Here is a 19,744-nt window from a genome sequence, read left to right as displayed (position 1 = left end):
TGTGAGACATATGAAATAGAAACACTAGTCACTTTTCAAGGCGTTTGCTCTGTAGCTCTGCTAAGTATAAGGATGGTTGTGTATTTTCTTTCCTTGTTTTCGTTACACAATACATACACTTTGCTTATCTAATCAACTAATCAACTATACATATTGATTGCTCGATGAGTTTTCTAATGCCACTTCAACACTTCACTCGAAGCTCTCGGAAGGCTAAAACGCTGTCTCGTTATTGGTTGCTGCATGATGCCTGTTCGTTTCGTTACACTATCAACCGATCGTTCATATCATCATCACAATTGTAATATCCAGTATCGGAGGCCGATATCGTGTTGTTCTGGATGTAGCTGTTGTTCTCGAAGTCTTCGTGGCAGCTGGGCGCACCATCGCTGCCATCACCTTTTGCCGGATTCCCCTGGAAGCTGAGCATGTTGGGCGCCGTCTTGTGCAGCACGACGTCGGAAATGTCCACCGTGCTCAGCTCGGTGTTGTTGAAGTGTATGCCGACATCGAACTTGTGGTTGAACCGCTGCCAGTAAACATAAAATCCTACCCCACCGATTGCTACAATTAATACAGCGTATAACATAAAATAGAGGAAGCTCCCCGTGGAGCTGTGTTCTTCGCTTTCGCGATGTTCTGCCAGGGACTCGTCGGCCACCTGTAAGGGTGTCATCGCTCGGCTTCTGTCCTTCGGCTCGGGACACCGGTCGCCTTCGCGTATTTCGAGTCCATTCTCGCACACACATCGGCCCTTAGAATCTTCCGGTATGCAAAGATGGGTGCAGTTGATCCACCTGCTGTCGCACCAGTTCTTTGTGAGTGGTTGTCGAGATTCCTGAACCAGCAGTACCTGCTTCGACGGGGGTACATTCACATTGAAACGATCACACTTATAGCCGGCAAACAGCTGACACTGTCCTATCGTAGCCGAGCCTCGGTTTACAATCAGTGCCTGATTCTCAAACACGCTTATCTGCAGCGGATGGTTCAGCACGTGCGGTTGGTCGCGGGCGAGCACCGTCAGATGCTGGCCGAGGTAGTTGACGCGACACAGAGTGTTGCCGCTCAGCTCGGTGTAGTAAAGCAGCTGACTCTGAGGATCCACAGCGATGGCGGACACGAGTCCCGATTGCTTGGTGACGACTTCCTGGAGCGTACCGTCGAGCTTGGCTCTGAATACGATCGAGTGAGGCACCTGGAAGATCCACGAGTACAGCAGCGAGTAAAACATGTACTTGTTCACCGGATCGAGCGCAAGTGCCTTCACGAAGTTACGCTGCGTGAACGAGACGACCCGGGCGCACGCCTCTCGCTCGAAGTTGCACACCTTGATGGAGGGCTCTGCGACATCGACGAAGTACACGTTCGAAGCGACCCAGTCGACGGTCACCTTGTCCGGTGTGCCCACGCCCGTCTGCACACGGGTGACGTTCGTTTTCAGGTTCAGCTCGTACAGTGCGGCACTGTTCTCTGTGGCGAAGTAGAGCTTCTGCTGGCGAATGTCCATGTCCATGGTGGTGATCCGGCTGTCGTTTGCCTGCAGCAAGGTTTCGATTTGCGGCGGGCTAACGGTGAGCTTTCGCACCTGATCGAACTTTGTGTACAGGACGTACTGGGGCGCGCCGATAACTTTGCAGGATGTCTTGTCCGACCGGAGCATGAAGCCTTCGTGACAGGAGCACCGGTAGGAGCCCTTGATGTTGGTGCAAATCTGAGCACACGGTTTCCCTGCGTCACACTCGTTCAGGTCCACACAGTTCTTCTTATCGCCTGCCAGCTCGTACCCATCCAGACAGTCGCAGATAGAACCGCTCGGTGATTTCTGGCAGATTTGGGCGCACGGTCCGAGACCTCCAAGGCAGGCCGACGGACAGTTGCCATCCTCGTCGTGTCCGTTCGAGCAGTCGCGTTTGCCGTCGCACAGTGAGGACATTTTGATGCATTCACCTGGCTTACACTCGAAGGTGTCCTTGCCGCAATCGGTCGAGTGAGAGGTATCGGATGCCCGAGCACTATCGCTGGTACAGTTGATCTCGTCCGAACCGTCGTTACAGTCGACGTCCTTATCGCAGCGCCATTCCAGCCGAATGCATTGACCGTCGGCGCACTGGAAATCACGTAAGCCACAATTCGTACAAGCCGTCTCATCCTCACCGTGAGGACACTCGGCAGTCCCATTGCAACGTACGGCGATATCGAGACACGTGTTAGACTTGTCGCAATGAAACACCGTCGAGTTGGTGTAGTCTCCTTCCAGACACTGGCCTTCCCGTGCACCGCCATCGTGACAGTTCTCCTCGTCCGAGCCGTCTCCACAGTCATCGTTTCCATCACACAGCACGGACTCTTTGATGCAATACCCGAGCGCACACCGGAAGTATCCTTGGTGACATTCGGGCTTGGCGGGATGGCACGTCTCATGCTCGTCGGACGCATCCTTACAGTCTGGACTACCGTCGCACTCCCAGCTGGCCGGAATACACTGGCCGCTGTTGCAGCGGAACATGCCGTACGCACAAGTGACGGCCTGTTCCTGTTTGTTCGACAGCTGCGTACAGCCCACCTCGTCCGACCCATCCGCACAGTCCGACAAACCATCGCACCGACCGGTCGCGTCGATGCAGAATCCGTCCGCACAGGTAAACTGGTACTCGGTGCATTTGGAGACCCGATCGTAGCTGGCACAGTTCGCTTCGTCGGAAAGATCCACACAATCGTGGTGCTTGTCGCAACGCCGTTCCGTCGGGATACACTTGCTACCGTCAGCGCACCGGAACTCATTCCACTTGCAGCTGGCCGCGATTCGCGCCTTGCCGGGATCACAGTTCTGCTCATCCGACTGGTCCTTACAGTCGACGTGTCCGTTGCAGCGCTGCTTCATCCTCAGACACTCGCCCGACTCGCACCGAAACTCGCAATCCGAGGCATTGACACATACTTTGCTGAGCGAGGAATTGAACACCATTCCCGTTGGACATACGCAGGCACTCGAGTACAGTCCGGCGGACACGCAGATGTGCGAACATCCGCCATTACTCTTCAGACACGGATGGTCGTGCCGTTTGATGGGCTGGGTGGCCGCGATCGGTATGACCTCCGGGAGCGTCGTGTTCGGCGGCATCTGAACGATAATGCGCTTCGTTGCGCCGACGTTATGCTTGTCCGACCAGTACAGCCGCTGGGAACCGTAGCACGTCCAGAACAGCTCGTTGCCAATGATGGCCACCGATACCGGTTGGCGTAGATACTCGCGGAACAGATGGCGTGTGTCACCTTCGTAGCTGGTGATTTCGATCCGATTGGTGCCCATGTCGCTCCAGAAAATGGCACGCAGGTCGTGATCGACCACGAAGGCGATCGTACCGTTGCTGCCGAGCCTGTCCTCGATGACGTGGGCGTGCGGTCCGCGCCCCGTCATGTCCTGCCGGTCGATGTGCGTATGGCCGGTGCTGGAACGCAGCGCAATAAACATTTTGCCGATCTCCGGTACGAGGGCCAGCGCTATCGGCGCATCATCGCCCAGGTAGTGCTGAACGATCGACCGATGGTGGGTCTGCAAGCTATATATCACAATAGTAGACCATTCGGCATCCGCCCAGTACAGCGTGTTGCTTAGATAGTCAAAAGCCAGTGCTGAGATCATTCCGATGCCGTCCGAAACGATACGTCTGGTGCGGAGCGACGCCAAATCCACCGTAAAGATCGCCTGCTGCACGTTGTCGGCGATGAACACCTCGCCGTTGATACTGTTGAACGCCATCCGACTAATGGTCGGAAACAGCTGTTCGCCTCTGCCGGTTTCGTGGCGCCCGAACGGATGATGCTTCAGCGTCACTAGGTAGTTGCCGATGCCCAGCAGAATGTCCTGTCGTTTGGCATTATTCACACAGCTGTGCTTATCCCGGTGCAGCTCCATGCCTTGCGGGCAGGCACAAGCGTAGGTTGCATTGGACGTCAACAGGCACAGATGGGAGCAGGTGTGGTTGGCACAGGCGTGGCTGACTTTAGGCTGAATGCTGGAGTGATACACGTGCACATCTGTGAAGAGAGGAGGAGGTGAGCGATGCGTTCCATCAGAATCGCACCCACAACTTACCGAAAATCATACGATCGCGCACCAGGGTTTGGCGCATCTTGCCGGTGAATTTATCGCACGACTGAATGCTCTTCGTGTCCCAATCCGACCAGTACAGATGATCGTTAAACACGGCTATCGAAAACGGATGCTTCAACACGTCGGACAACACCACGACACGATCGCTGCCGTCAAAGTGCATGCTCTCGATGCGCTTCAGCTTCGCATCGATCCAGTACAATCGCTCGTTGGGCCAGTCTAGCGTCAACCCGTTGGGCCAGTGAATGCCGGCCTTGACCACGACCGTCTGCTCGCTGCCATCCATCCGGGCCTTGCCGATCATGGCATTGTTGCCCCAGTCGCTGAAGAAGATGGTACCGTTCTGGGGCAGAAGCGCCAGTCCACGCGGTTTGTGCAGCTGGTCCTGGATGATGGCTTTGCAGTGATAACCATCGCTCGAGCACACGGCAATGTGCATCTGCCCGCTGTCACTGAAGTATATGTTGCCGGTTAGCCAGTCGAGCGCCAGATCCTCGGGCGAAATGAGTCCCGCCGTCAGCAGCAGCTGCCGATCGCTCCCATCCTCCAGCGAGCGTTCGATGGCTTCCGTTTTGTGTGAGATGTCGGTCCAGTAGACGTGCAGGCCGTCGTACGACACTCCGATCACCTGCGACAGCTCTTTCGCGACGTAGTACTGGTGCATCGACGTCAGGTACATTGCGCCGACGGACTTCTGGGTGGTGTACAGCATCAACGCTTCGGTGCCGGACGAGAGTTCGCACGTTCGTCCGTCGCGCATTAGGTTAAACTGATCGATGCACGTGCACCGGAAGGAGCCCGGTGTGTTGATGCATCCCTGCGAGCACAGTCCATACCGTTTGCATTCGTTCACATCCTGACACTGGCCCGTCGCGGTGTCGAACTTGAAGCCAACGCCGCACAAACATACCGCCTTGCCGTCCGGCATCACTTTGCAGGTTTGCGGTGCACATTTGAGCGCTTTGCAAGCATCCGATTTACAGCTCGGACTTTCGTCGCTGCCGTCACCACAGTCGTCCGCTCCGTTACACACCTGCGCCACGTCTATGCAGGTGTGGTTGTTGTGGCACTCGAACTTCCCATGCTCCAGCGTGCATTCGTGCAGGCAGTGCTCCTCGTCCGACCCGTCGCCACAATCGTCCTGACCGTCGCACACCCAGCTGCTAGACTTGAGACAGTGTTTGTTGCGACACAGGAAGCCTTTACATTTGGCCGCAATGTCGATACAGCCAATCGTTTCGTCGGACCCATCCAGACAGTGCTGGATACCGTCGCACACCAGATCGGCCGGGATGCAGGCCTTATCCGTGCAGGTGAACTCCGCTTTGCTGCACACTGGCGCTTTGTGCGGTACCTCGTAGTTTTCACAGTTTTCCTCATCGTCGCCCTCCAGACAGTCCTTTTGTTTATCGCACCGACTAGACCCACTGATGCAGGTGGTTTCGTGTCTGCACCGATACCAGAACGGTTCCTTGCAGAGGAAATAATCTGTAGCGACGCATGAAGGCCCGGTTAGCTGAAACAGTACGAACACACAGCCACTAACACCGACTTACCACATCCAGATTCGTCGCTTCCATCGGCACAGTCCTGACTATCGTTGCAATGTCCGGCAGCTGGTATGCATGCCCCATTATCGCACTGGAATTCATGCGACCCACATGATTTGGACGGGCTCTTGGCCAGTAGAGCGTACTCTACGTGTGCTACAAGTATAATCAGCGCTACCACAATCCTCATACCTGCGGCAAGTGGGATCAATACAAGACATTAGCCTCCATTTTGTTTTGTGCAAAAACACGTGCCGCTGCTGTAGTACTACTCACTCATACGAAAAAAACCGACCGATCGGTATACTCTAACCGCGTGTCGCTGCCGCATTGATCCTTTGTCTAGCTCGAGTTCCAGCCAGCTAGCGGATGTGATGGAGGCAATAATGCTAGCTTACGATGCACTGCACATTCTTCTACATTTGCACTTACAATAGAACAGTATCAATAGAACAAAATCAAACAAAAGTCGCCAAGGACGTCACGAACAAGAGACGACCGAAAGAAAAGGCTGCTGGAATAGAACTAAGCCAATCGCTCGTTTGCTGTGGTCCGGAATTATAGCACTAGACGCGTCGCGAGGTTTCGGATCCAAAATGGCCACTACATTGTGGGATTGATCGGTTATCCACTTAGGATACCACTTAGGTCATGTATTATCTGAGTACGATAATTTTTCAAAAATATTTTTGCTTCAATTTAGAATTTTTTATTGTGTTTCTCAATTCTTACTAACTATAATATACAATTGATATTAGTTGGAAAATGTTTCTTGATCCAAACTGCAAAAGGGCCGTTGATTTAATTGATTTAATATAGCTGCTTATGGCTTAAACACCTGTTGACTCATGCCCGTCTATTAGACTCATTTATATCAGGTAGCGTAAGACCTTACACCTAGCAGCAGAGCAACACTTAAGCATCCCAACAATTCTGGGACGATCTATCCAGCCGAGAGTGGTGTTCTTTATGGAAAGGAAATCACTAATGGTAGGCCACTGTAATATCGCAACCGTCTGTATCGGTAGTCGAAGCTCCTCGTAAAAGAACTGCTAAACTTGCCACAGATTGGAAGACTAGGAAAGAAGCTTTGGGAAGAAGCTTCACGGATCAGTTTGAGAAGAAAGCAAAGCTGTTACATTTCGGAGGACCGGCTCTGCAGAGGGTGTTAGTAACGTAAAAAATTAGTAACGTTGGAACCACAATTGTATGAGCATGCTGTTAAACAGCTGGACAAGTTCTTTAAACCTCACCATCAAACTTCAACAGAACGACGGAATCTTCACTCTGTTGAAACAACAACCTGGAGAACACTTCGCCGATTTCTTGAATAGGTTGAAACAACAAGTTTCCCATGGCGGATTTGTACAAAAATATGTTCTGTCTTACGTGGCATACACCTGATTGATGCGGTAGTTGAGGGATGTTCTTCAAATGAAGTAACCTAAGAAACTATGAGACGAATCTCTGTTCTCAGGGAAGAAGCTTCTTCTTCTTCGGTGGCACTACAACCTCGAGCGGTCTCGGCCTGCCATTTCTGGCTTTCTGTGACTTGATTTTACCCGTAGTAAAGTAGTCAGCCCTGCGTACGGGGAGACGGTCTGGATGGGATTTGGACCCCGGTCCTGCCGTGTGAAGACCGGCGCCGTTGTCGCCTCGGCCACCGGACCGCCCCAAGAAGGGAAGAAGCAGTTGACCGTAAATTATTACAGCGAGATATCATTGAAGTAAAGACAGGACCAATAACGGGGGGTTTGAAATCGAATGGCGAACCTTGCCTGTGTCTCGACATGCAAATCGAACCAGAAAAGGACGTCACTACGTTTATAACACTCCGTGGTCTATCCGTGGCAGCAGCTCCTGATCTGTTTGCAAAAGGCTATGGAACCGGTTGTGAAGGCACAGTCTGGTACCTTAATGGGCCGATGCGTTATCAGGATTGAGAGTTCCAGAGGCGATGCCTTTCGATTCTTCGGAAGATTCAGAAATTCTTCAGCGTTGGACTGACATTCACTAAGCAAGCATCGGGATAAAGAAAGAAAGGAAGTTGTAGGATTTTCTGGCTAGGGAAGAGACACACAGCTTATCGAATAAATATCGCAAATGAGCTATGTGAATTAGAAGGAGTACTTCTAGGAGTAGATTCGACTACCGACAGAGACGGACGCAATATTTACAGCCACAATAGCTTTTTGTAGGCCGTAGTACTCAAAGAAGAATTATCTACCACAAAAAAAAAAAATCCTGCGCCCTTACACTGTCAAGAACACTAGGATGGTAACATGCCACGATTCCGTTTGTAGCTAGCACCCTGCTTACGATTGTGATTACCACTCAACGCCTTGTTCTCGTTCTTATGCCTTCGATTCAACAGCACCTTACTATCCTGCCCTTGGCCTTTCGGTTTCCCGCGTACATCAGCTTCCCTCGGTCCCGCCGGTGGTGGCCCACCATGTCGCCGAAGGTACTCGCTGTTCAGCTTCTCCTCATACCGTTTGCGCGCCAGTTCGGGATTTTCGCAGAAGCTAAGCGGCTGGCTTTGATTCCCTTCCTGCTCATCCTCACTTTCATTGCTGCCGCTATCGCTCTCGTTGTCCAGCTCCTGGTCGACGATAGCGTTCCGCGCGTCCTTGGACAGTTTGACGTGGCGCGATTCGCTTTCGGTCATCGCCTCGAACGAATCGTCGTACTCATCGTCGTCCAAATCATGTTCCGCCACCATATCAAACTGTCGGTAAATGTGGCGCACCTGCTGTATGTGGCTTTTGTCGTCCAGCAGTGCGGTCATCGTTTTCGGCTGTCCTGGCATACCCTTGCCTTTTTTGATAATTCCTTTCACCTTATCGTTTACCATTACGTCAAACTCATCGCCATCGTAGATGTTCAACCGATCGATACCGGTCCGCAGGTAAAACTCATCCAACGGGTCGGGTGGAATATGCGGCTCGTCTTGCCCGACCGTTGCCGGCAACGCCACATTTGGATTGTCCTGCTCCAGCAGTACGCTAACCGCTTCCTCGACGTTATCGTACGTGCAGACTACTTTGCGTATCTGTGCTGCCTCTAGATGCGGCAATAGTTCCATTATGTACTGCACATTCTGTTCGATCTTTTGCTCCATGTCCAGCTGCTCGGCGTTAACCTCCAGCTCACCGTCCTGCTCTGTGCTTACCATCGATTTCGCACCATTTCTATCCTGCTGCGTTTCGCTATCCTGCGCGTACGCTTTCTGTATAAAGTCATACTTTACCTGATCGACCGATTTGTACCCTAGCTGCACGATTGCCAAATCAGCCTCGATATCGAACAGATTTTTATAATCCCTCACGAACACGTTGTTCGCGAGACACTCGGTAAGGATGCTGATAAATTTGTCCGCCGCCAGCAAACCATCGTCCGCGTTCGCCAGTATTTTGTCCAGCTGAACGCTCAACAGCGATCGAAACGTTTCGAGCAGCTCGACGCGCATATCGTTCAGATAGCTCAAATAGTGCGAATGCTTGTTCACCTCCTGTATGTTTCGGTACAGCACTATCAGCACGTTGTCGTAAAAGTTGCTAATGGCGAACTCTACATTCAGCTCGGAACATATCTGCCGCAGGGTGGTGGAAATTGCGACCAGCTGCACCAGCACGCTGCTACAGTCCTGCGCGTACAGTGCTAAATCATTCAGCGTAGATTCGGACGCGCCTGCTTCCGACAGTTCCGATTCGCAGCGTGTTTGAATGATGGTGAATGCCTACGCGACGGGAGACAAAATGAAATGTGATGGAATTAAGCAAACAATTTTAAAACGATAAGCGCGAGTCATACTCACACTCAACAGGTAGCTTAAACCGTGCTTTAGATCCTGGATGTACTTGGGCTGAAGTTTTAGGACGGCTTCAATGATGCGCGACACCTGTTCATTATTGTCCCGGCTGTAGATTGATATCAGATCGAACAGGAACGGTACGGTGATGATGAAATGTTTGTACACCAGCTTGCCATAAAAGTCTGGCTCCATCCAGCAGGTTTCGTTCTCCCGTACGGTCGTAAGTCGCACGATTACCTTGAACACGTACGCATGGGCAGACGTGTACAGCGGTAGGATGCGTTCATTTTCCATCGATTTTAGTACCGGCACTAGGTAGAATGGTAAAGCGTTCTGCATGAACGACAAGATACTTTCCAGCGCAGTGGTGTTATATACGATTGTAGACCAAAACCTGTGGAAAGCGATGATCATTTGAACACTATCCAAGAGGAAAAAGTCACCGAAAAAGGAGACTTACCGATGATGGTCCAGGTTTAACAGATGTTTCATATCTTTTATATACCATTCCGTTTCATTTGCCCACTGGTCTAACATTGCCCCGCTGACGGGTTCTTCTCCGTTCACTAGGAAAGCGGTGTACTTCGTGAAGCATCGGGCATCTTTCCAGGTGTCATGCTGGAGGAAGCGGAAGCCGCATCATGTTTGTGATTCGTGAGCTTACCGAAAGAAATGTCTTACCAGTGCGGCGATGTTACGCTGCACACCATTCTCCGAGTGGGGAATCTTTCGTGTGTTCAGGGGAACCCCGGCATCGTGCTGAAAAGGAGTTAATCATCCAGTTAGTATTACCAAGCAATCTGGCGCTAGAGAGAGGGAGAGCTATCCGTGACTCTCGGAGGTGGAAACTTTGGGGAAAATCTTCTATAAGTCAATCCAGAACCAAAATGATAGTGACACCACCAGCGGCCTTACTAACAAACTCTAGCTTAAGCAGGGTTGATGTACAGACAGGTGACCGCATTTTTGAAGTCTACCTATCTGGGGTAAAAAGTCAGCACCGACAACAACATTGATGTTGTGTTACGAGGCAAGGGTGCTGACTACCAACCTCTCTCTTTTCTGGTCCTAACGACCTCTTATCTTTGGACATGATGCCTGCCATTTCTGGCTTACTAGACTTAATGATACCACCATAGTTGGATAGTCGGTCCTCACTGCGGGGCCCGGATGGGATTTGAACCCCCATTCCTGCCGTATGAAGACCGGCGCCGTTATCGCCTCTACCACCGGGCCGCCACGAAGCAGAAACAGTACAGAAAATTTGTAGTCCAAGTACACACATACACCCCTGAGATAGGGACTCTGTCCAAAACTAACGCTAAACCCTCTTAGCCGCGTTCGAGAGGAAGTTAGTCAGTAGGATTTTTGGTCCCTCTATGTGTGGAAGGAGGAGCCTGTGCGTTAGACTCGTCAGGCTCCTGCGGGCTGGCCAAATCACGAGAATGACACCAGCCGAACCAGCCCGTAAAGTCCTTTTAGGGCCGTCCAGATGGACAGAGGAAGCGCGCTGGGCCCAAACTGAATTGGAGTGATGGTGTTGATGAGTCTGCCAGAATGGCCGGGATAATAGGTTGGCAGACGAAGGTGCTGGACCGTGAGTGATATCGAGAATTGCACCGCCGGATAAGTATCGAGAAATGCAGGCAACCCAATACTGCTACCGTTATCGTACCGTTCTGTTTGCCATAGTTTCGCGTACGAATATCACAATTATATAAAGCTTTTCACTATAAACGCATTTAAAAAACAAAACTGTGAGGAGATGCCTCCGTGTCTTCGGAAACACACTTTCTTCTGGCCTTGTTTTGCAGGCCAAAAGTGACAGCCTTGCGCAATGTTGTTTATGTTGTTTGACAAGAGTCGGAAGCGTTTAATTAATCCCTGAAAGAAAACAAGCAATGTGTGTAGCAAGTGAAAAGTTTTTTTTAATTATCATTCCAAAGCAATCGTTTGGCACTACGTTTAGATTTTTTGTGAAAATAAAATAAAATAATTGCCTCCTATACAAATGTAAACAAACATCAACTGTCAAAGGGTGTTGCGTATAGCGCCCATCTGACAGCTGATTGTTATTGTTATTCGCTGCCCGACATTCAACACTGGATTTGTCGCAGATAACCTTTTCACTGCTTGTTCGCTGACCTGTGCGAAGTGTTCATCGACTGGAACGATGGAAAAACAAAGGTACACAGTCGTTGTTCGATGCAAAAGAAGTGAAGCTCTAACCACCTGTTCTGTTTACAGATTCTCCCTGCTGCTGCTGGAGCCGAGCGAAATATACTTCGAGGACTTCTCGGTGGACATTGTGCGGGAAGAGCTGACCACCAACCTAGATCCGGAGTTCCAGATGAGTGGTCGGCTCAAGATGTGCTCCAAGTCGCTGGTGTTCGAAGCGAAGGGAAGCGCCAGCGCGCCGTTGATAAAGATCATGTACAAAGACTGCACCACGATCGATCGGCAGGAGGATGCTGACTGCCAGCGGCTTTCGATCCGCTGCCGGCAGTACATCGAACTGCTGGACCAGAACCGGATTCAACCGTACCGGTTCGTGCAGAAGGAATGTGCCTTTCTGTTCCATTTCCATTACGCTAAGCTGGACGAATGTTTGCAGCAGATATGTCAGCTGTACCGTGCCTCCACGTTACCTTCCTACGAACAAAACAGTATGGTAAGCTAAGAAAGGTTCGTTAGTGTCCGGGATGTTTGTTATTTTGTTTCCGCTTTTCAACAGATAGCAACGATAGTATACTCGAGACACAGCCGTGTCAAATTCAATAAGCTGTGGTTAAACAATCTGTACGAACGGACGGTTTGTGAGTTCCAGGTAGAAGAAATCAATCCACTGGTGGTGAACCCAGGCCGTTTGCTTGTGACAAACAAAATCATATACTTTCAGTACTACAATAACATCAACACGGTATGCAATACGTTCACTGCTCAGCGTGAGCAATGTAATTAATTAAATCTTTTTTTTTCTTTCAAGAATCCGGTACTAAAAGTTGGACTAAAGCATATCATCGGTGTTTCCAAACATCGGTACCTACTGCGCCAGATTGGGCTGAAAGTCCGGTGGAACGAAAAACGTTCGACGGATGTAACGGATCAGTGCCTTTACCTAGTGTTTCGTAACCAAGCGGAACGTGATGAATGCTGGCGAAGCATTTGCGCCCAACCGGACTGCTCCGCTACGGAGCAAAGCCCCGAAAGCATGACCCTGAAATGGCAGAACGGGCTCGTCTCGAACTACGACTATCTGCTTTACCTGAACAGTCTTGCCGACCGTTCGTTTCAGGACCTTACGCAGTATCCGGTGTTTCCCTGGATCCTCACCGATTACACTTCGGACGAGCTTAATCTTAACGATCCGGGTGTGTACCGCGATCTCAGCAAACCGGTCGGTGCACTCAATCCGGACCGTTTGGCACGGTTGCGGGCCCGGTTCGAGGAGATGCCCGAACCAAAGTTTCTGTACGGTTCGCACTACTCTACGCCCGGCTTTGTGCTGTACTATCTGGTACGCAAACACCCGGAACTGATGCTTTGCCTGCAGAACGGTAAATTCGATCATCCGGACCGTATGTTTAACAGCGTGGCGGATGCGTACAACAACTGTCTGCACAACATGTCCGACTTTAAGGAGCTGATACCGGAGTTTTACGACACCAACCAGCGGGGCGATTTTCTGCTGAACGGCATGAAGATCGACTTCGGTGCCCGGTTCGATGGGACGCCGGTAAACCATGTGGCACTGCCGCCCTGGGCACACAACGCACCGGAACGGTTCGTGCGTTTGCTGCGCGAAGCGCTCGAATCGGATCATGTGTCCGCCCGGTTACATCAGTGGATTGATCTGATCTTCGGCTACAAGCAGCAGGGCAAAGCATCGCACGACGCGGACAATGTGTTTTTCCACCTCTGCTACGAAGGTTCGGTAGATCTCGGGTCCATCAACGATCTGGCTGCCCGGCACGCGATCGAAGTGCAAATATCGGAGTTCGGGCAGATACCGAAGCAGCTGTTTCGTACCGCACACGTCTCGAAGCTGCTCGCAATAGCGCCACCGATCGGGACGAGCACGCAGATGGTGTTGCGCCAGGAGACGGTGTACCACTCGCACAAGGACATCATTACGGCGGTGGCAGTGGACCGGGCGGCCGGGAACATATTCACCACCAGCAAGGACGGCACGATGACGTGCTACAGTACGAGCGAGAAGCGCAAAATTCGTAGCGTGCAGTTGAGCGATCTGTCCATCAGCTCGGTACAGATCGCGGACGACCGGTCGATCATAATGGGCGGATGGGACGATACGATGTACGTACGGTTTTTTTTTCTCTTTATTTACCTTTTCCTTTCTTTAATGCAATCTTTCGTTGCGGGTATGCGCGCGTTTTTTTTCCCCCCCATTCTGTAGTTTAATCTATAATTTCGACTTCGGTAAGATTTCGAACACCATACGAGCGCACGACGACGCCGTGTCCTGCATTTCTTACGTATCGTCCCATGGATTGCTTGTTTCCGGCAGCTGGGACTGCAGCTTGAAGTAAGTTGTTTAAGGGTTGAAAAAATCGTCTAACGCCAACTAATTCCACCGCGTAATCGCGATTTTTTTTTTTTTGGTAGGATTTGGAACAATTTTCACAACGATTCGGTGATCGGGTATCACGTGCTGGAGGAGAAGATCATTTCCATCGACACGTACGCCGGCGAACGGAACGTCCACATAGCGGTCGGGTTGCAAAACGGTGAGCTGCTGCTGTACGAGCTCGATTCCCGCACGCTGACCAAACCGACCTCGTACACGCGGGACAATCACAAGCTGCTGCAGACGCACCGCGGTCCGGTGTGTGAGGTAAAGTTTAACGGGAAGGGTACGCTGGTTGCGTCCTGCGGTGAGGATCGGGTCACGTACGTGACGGACACGGACAGTACGATGACCATCTGCCGGAAGGAGCTGAACGCGATCGTGCGATGCCTGTGCTGGACGCCGGACGGGACGTATCTGCTGATGGGCGACCAAACCGGACTGCTGCACGTGTGGAACATGCTGCAGGGCATGGTGGAGTGTGAGGTGAACGTACACGGTGGTAGGTACAGGATGTATACGGGACCTTCGGGCATAACGCGACTGATGATCTTTCAATCAAACTTCCATTGCAGATTGCGTCTATCGCATCGAGTGCATCGATGAAAAGCGGATAATAAGCTGTGGTAAGGATGACAATAATTATTGCATCAAGTTGTGGGCGGTTGCAACGTAACAAATATGTGATACTATTACCGGTTAAGATATGCTCGATATTTTATAAATCGACGGTCGGCGGTTATCGGCTGTCCGCTCCCATTCTTCTCGAAACGATATTGTTTATACCGAGGCGTCACTTCAATCGGTGACCGAGACGGGCCGGTCTCACCGTACGCCGGTTCAATGAGCCTGCTAGACGGGTTTAAGCAAATTACGGAATCCACAAAGCTGGCAGCCCCAAAATCCGAGCGAGGTTTGAGTGCCAAAAGAAGGAGAGAAGAACTCTTATTTAACTTCCCATCATTTCGAAAAAAACATTACTCCTGAGGTTAGGTTTCTCACTTAGCTCAAAGTCAATAAACAAACAAAAAAAAAAAAATTAACAAACAGGAATATAGAGTTTAGCTTATTACCATTTTAATAAATACCATGCAAACTTTGTTTTCCGACGGAGAAAGTAAAAATACCGATCGTTTGACAAGTTACATCAATAATTGGATTGAATTGTTAAAGAATTGTGTGATAAAATAGGCTTGCTAGGAGGCCTTTTCCAATATTTTTTTTTCCAATTTTTGTTTGTTTGTTTTGCTTCATGTTCTTCCACATTCCGCTCGTGTCTCGTCTTGTTGCTGTCTGTTTGTACGCTTCGTGTTTTTGTTTGGAGCTGAAGCGTATCACAAATTCAAAAACCAATTTTTGTTCGTTCTCTTCCCCCCCCCCCCCTCCCCTCTCCCGTTGGCACGACGCCACCGTGTGCGATTTAGGCAAAAGTGTTGTTCGCGTGAGGCGGTGTGGCGCACACATCCAAACAAAAAAAAAGGGGGAAGATGTTTAAAATCAGGAATCGACCAGCACGTGCCAGCGGGTAATCAGCTCGGACCGGCTGCTCGAATCGCGCATCTCGTTCCAGTGTATCATCTCCTCCGGGCCGCTCGAGTTGAGGCCCATGCTAAACCAGCCGACCATCTCGTTCCGCTTCATGTTGCGTTTGGCGTACACGGACACGATGAGCGTCACGTCGTTCAGCTGGAACATTGCCACCTGGGGAGGGCGTGGGAGCAGCGCAATTAGAATCGGGTCGGAGCGATCGGGCCTGAGACGGGACCTTACCTGGAATATGAACGTCTCCTTGAACAGTGGATTCGATTGGCCACGCCGGGTAGAGGTTTTGGCGCGTGCAATCTCCTGGCCCATGCTACTCACTAGACAGAGCTTGACGTACGTGTCGGGGACTTTGGGCAGGGAATGGTTTCTAAAATGGCTTCCTTTCACAATCTGGAAGAGAGAGAGAGAGAGAGAGAGAGAGAGAGAGAGAAAGGAAAAAAGCGTAGCGTTTGTTAGTTCTGGGTGTTAGTTGTAGCTAGTTTTAATCAGGAACCTGTGGCTACTCTTTAACCCCCCATTGAAGCTACTGTCGCTCGTTGAGATAGAGCTAGACTATCTAGCAATTAAGGTCCAGGATGTGAGAAATCAAAGAGTAGGCACAGAGCTCTCGATGTTGGAGTGCTCAAGCCATGGAACATAGAAAACTGCAGCTAGAATCCCAAGAGTAGGTAGCTTCAGGCACGAGTCTAGTCTCAAGAGACTTCTGCCCATCACTACCGAGTAGTTGACGTACTTGATTGAACTCTTGAAATACCTGCTGCCATTCCACCAGCGTGGATGGCACCTTCATTTCACTTACCTCCACCGTAAGTCGCCCAGTAATTCCATTGTACCCTAAGCCAAGCAAAAGCTCCGGCACGCCACCATGTTGCATGGAAGTGGTCGATCCTGCACTGTCCGATCTTGCAATGCTCAGTAAATCGCTCGTGGAAGCTGTGTCCTGCTGAGAGAGTGGAAAGAAAACACACAAAACATTGCAAGTCCATCGATCCCTGCAGACGGTCTCCGGTGGGTCGGATCCAGCCGAACACCGTCCAAAACCGTGCTTACCGAGTTCGATGTGCGCGATTCGAGCGGGAGCCACAAGTTCGTCTCCAGCTCCAGATCGATGTTGGCAAAGCTGACAATCGTTTCGCCGATCAAACGTTCGCGGCGCATCCGCTCGCACCCGTACACCCGGATGCGCAAACCCATCGAGTTGACCTCCTCCGGGTTGACGCGGTGCAGCAGGAAGCTCTCCATAAACTGTGGATTCTCCCCGGAGCGGATTTTGGTTTTGTGCTTCTGGCGCTTGGCCGGCAGCATTAGCAGCCGGACCTGCGTGTGCGTCAGCTGGCCCTTATCGCCCCGGGACGCGATACCGCGGGCCTGCAGCACGTGCACGGTCATTTTGCGCATCGGTGCGTCGTACAGCAGCGATATCTCGAGCGTACCGTTCGAGCCGGCCGTTGTGGTAGGGCCACCGTCAAACCCGGCCGTGGTGCCCGTTTCGCCATCGGATTTCAGTGACTTCAGGTCACTGGTATCGTAGAGTGGCTCGTGCGAAAACACTAAAATACACTGTCGAAAGAAGGGAACGGGTTTGATTAGCGAAGGGTTGTCATGATGCGGCCCGACTCCTACTTACATCATTGTTCAGACTAAGCACATCGTCCAGGCTGTCTTGCTGTGGGAGCGATGCCTGCTCAAACCCGACCACTGCCGTGGTCGGTGCTGGTTCTTCCCCGTGCGGTTTACATTTCAAATTGGTTCGATCGATGTTGGCGCCTGGCAGGTCCGTGTCGAAGCAGATGCCCACGCCTCCCGCCACATCGGACCGATTGTTCGTTGCCAGTTTGGTCGGTTTCTTTCTGGAGGCTAGGTCACGCTCGTCGCACTCCTTCGTCAGCTCGGCCGGTAGCAACGGTTCACCCTTGTGCTTCAAATCCATCGAACCGGTAAGGCAGCTTTCCAGTGGCGAGTTGCCACCGCCACAGCTGCTGCCCGCCGCTAGCCGATCGTTGCTGACGTGCGCATCCAGCGATAGGCGCGTACCGCCGTAGTCTAGGTTCATCTCGTTCGAGCTGCCCGAGCTACAGTCGTTGCTCGAATGGGGCATCCCAATTTTGCCACCCTCCGCCATGGCGAGTGGATCCCGCGACGAGTGCACCGGTTTGCAGCCGGACAAAATTTTATTAAAGCTGGTAAAGTGTGGCCCATGGTCGAGCACGTTTTCGTTGGCATGGTAGCAGGAGATGCTGCTGGTGTAGCTGTCACCGCACGGTTCGAGCTTTAATCGGCGCAACGTATCGTCCTCGGAATCGGAGCTGTTGTTACCGTCGTACGCGAAACGATTTCCTGAAGCAGAAGAAGCAGAAGCAAAATTGGAACATTGGAGCACTGGAGAATGAGCGTCCGGGACTCGTCCATATCTTCTATCGAGCAGATCTACTCACGAATACGGTGGAACGTTTTCTCCGATATCAGATGCTCATCAAATGGAATGAACGGTGGTGCCGCTCCGAAGCATCGTATCTTATTGACGTACAGGAACAAAACCAAGATCAGTGCTACAAATCCCAATGCTAATCCAAAAAACGTTGTAAGTTCCATGTGCGCTACGGAGCGGAAGTGAATGTCAGTAAGCGTCACTGCAGGTCCTCAGGATATACAAAAAAAAAAGCACCATTAGGCGTACCTTGCAGACGATCAGCAATATTCATGCCGTTCATGTCCGTGAGTTGGTTGTCGCCGCCACTCTCCATAAATTGCACCATCGTTGTAGGGGTGGACCTGCTCCTATTGCCTTAGGTCATTCCGCACCAAGCACCGTCCGGAGACGTTCGTCCGCGACGGGCCAAAGATGGTTCCGGTTCGTTTGGGATAAACGGTGCTCGACGTTGATTGTAAACGCTTGCAGGAGGTGAGTGTTTGCCGTGGCCATTTACTCACTAAACCAACAACGAAGAAAATCGACACAGCACAGGTGAGGACACAGGTGAGGTGTAAATCTTTAATGACATCTCATCGCCATCGGTGTAGTATCTTTCCCGTGTCCAGCTCGCTATTACTTTACGTAACAGCTGGAATGCGATGCAGCGTCGCAAACGTTACCTACCAAAGCACTAACGATTGACTTGCTCCAGACAAATGGTTCCCACTGTTTACACTGCGTTTGGGGCTTGCACGTACATTTTTCCCCAGTTACTTGCTACTGCACGGACACCATACACACAGGATATTCGCATTTTCATGCGAATGTTGATGCATTACTGAAGTGCGGCTGCGCATTTCATCCATGGCGTATCTGACGTATCCTTGCGAGAATAATAAAAAAAACGGCCAGTACGAGTGTTTATGGCACAATAACCTTTGTTCCGAACTCGCACGATAAGCCCCTAGGACACCATAAATGTGGTTTGTGTGAACTGCGCTTACACAGGATACGGTTTCGCTCGTTCCAGATGCTTCGTCCGCGGGTTGGTCCTTGGACGAATGAATAAAGCTTTCCACCCCGGTGGAAGGTTCATCCGCGGAAGCTTTGTGGTTCATTCGGTGGTAAAGCTTTGTTCGTGAGGGCGAAAGCTTCAGCTAGGTGTTTGAATAAACCGTTAATAAACGGTCGAAAAAACGGATGAAATATTTACCTAGAAACGGACTACTTTTACTTTGATATTGACCAGAAATGGCGTTTGCTTACCATAAATTGCTTTAGTCGGTTGAGCGAAAATTATTATATCACGATTCGTTGAAAAATTTGAATTGAGTTTGGATAAGGTCCGTTGAATGAGCTGCCCGTATCCGAAGGGGCCTCATCCAAAGGATCTTGCCTCACTTTACTTTTTTATTTAAGTAGGACGATCTAGTTGTATTGAGTATCGGTCTAAATGAACGTCCTCCAAGAGCACTCATCTAAGGAGTCACGTTAAATGAGTCTCTCTGAAGCCCCTCCCAAGGGACCTCATACGAGGAGTGATACTAAGCAACCTCGTTTAAGGGATCTTGACCATGAAGCCTTGGCTAACCAACCTCGTTATAGGAGCATCGTTATAGGACTTACAAATTGTCTAAGAAACCTCGCTTAAAGAGTATGTCACAATTGACCTCATACGAGGAGTCTTGTCTGCGTAACCTCACCTAGGGAGTCTCTG

The 19,744-nt window shown here is 50.9% G+C and overlaps 4 protein-coding genes across 5 annotated transcripts; 1 reads left to right on the top strand and 3 right to left on the bottom strand.

Moving 5' to 3' along the window:
• Nucleotides 1-32: 32 nt before the first annotated feature.
• LOC118505966 (putative vitellogenin receptor) lies at nt 33-6,218 on the bottom strand. Its single transcript, XM_036042512.1, has 4 exons — nt 5,944-6,218; nt 5,674-5,859; nt 4,100-5,605; nt 33-4,041 (listed from the first exon to the last, which is right to left on the bottom strand). Exons 1-4 carry the CDS (start codon nt 5,996-5,998, stop codon nt 263-265), a joined length of 5,526 nt encoding a protein of 1,841 aa, XP_035898405.1. The 5' UTR covers nt 5,999-6,218; the 3' UTR covers nt 33-262.
• Nucleotides 6,219-6,340: 122 nt separating this feature from the next.
• Nucleotides 6,341-11,439, bottom strand: LOC118506078 (activating signal cointegrator 1 complex subunit 2). Its single transcript, XM_036042755.1, has 5 exons — nt 11,157-11,439; nt 10,163-10,240; nt 9,942-10,099; nt 9,485-9,875; nt 6,341-9,406 (listed from the first exon to the last, which is right to left on the bottom strand). Exons 1-5 carry the CDS (start codon nt 11,169-11,171, stop codon nt 7,937-7,939), a joined length of 2,112 nt encoding a protein of 703 aa, XP_035898648.1. The 5' UTR covers nt 11,172-11,439; the 3' UTR covers nt 6,341-7,936.
• Nucleotides 11,440-11,549: 110 nt separating this feature from the next.
• LOC118506051 (protein FAN-like) lies at nt 11,550-15,108 on the top strand. Its single transcript, XM_036042696.1, has 7 exons — nt 11,550-11,668; nt 11,729-12,152; nt 12,216-12,401; nt 12,468-13,798; nt 13,899-14,027; nt 14,108-14,571; nt 14,645-15,108. The coding sequence occupies exons 1-7, from the start codon at nt 11,655-11,657 to the stop codon at nt 14,743-14,745; spliced, it is 2,649 nt and encodes an 882-aa protein (XP_035898589.1). The 5' UTR covers nt 11,550-11,654; the 3' UTR covers nt 14,746-15,108.
• Nucleotides 15,109-15,124: 16 nt separating this feature from the next.
• On the bottom strand, nt 15,125-18,968 carry LOC118506111 (synaptotagmin-14). 2 transcript variants are annotated; one of them, XM_036042820.1, is made up of 8 exons: nt 18,712-18,968; nt 18,292-18,544; nt 18,050-18,211; nt 17,242-17,951; nt 16,665-17,174; nt 16,414-16,554; nt 15,840-16,004; nt 15,125-15,770 (listed from the first exon to the last, which is right to left on the bottom strand). In XM_036042820.1, the coding sequence occupies exons 2-8, from the start codon at nt 18,368-18,370 to the stop codon at nt 15,567-15,569; spliced, it is 1,971 nt and encodes a 656-aa protein (XP_035898713.1). In that variant the 5' UTR covers nt 18,371-18,544; nt 18,712-18,968; the 3' UTR covers nt 15,125-15,566. The 2 variants fall into 2 exon arrangements, with proteins under 2 accessions (XP_035898713.1, XP_035898704.1); XM_036042811.1 differs by having other exon boundaries at nt 16,414-16,557; nt 18,712-18,964.
• Between the last annotated feature and the right edge of the window lie 776 nt (nt 18,969-19,744).

Source organism: Anopheles stephensi, chromosome X (assembly GCF_013141755.1).
Source record: "Anopheles stephensi strain Indian chromosome X, UCI_ANSTEP_V1.0, whole genome shotgun sequence".
Taxonomy (NCBI): domain Eukaryota; kingdom Metazoa; phylum Arthropoda; class Insecta; order Diptera; family Culicidae; genus Anopheles; species Anopheles stephensi.
This window is presented reverse-complemented; position numbering and strand designations above follow the sequence as displayed.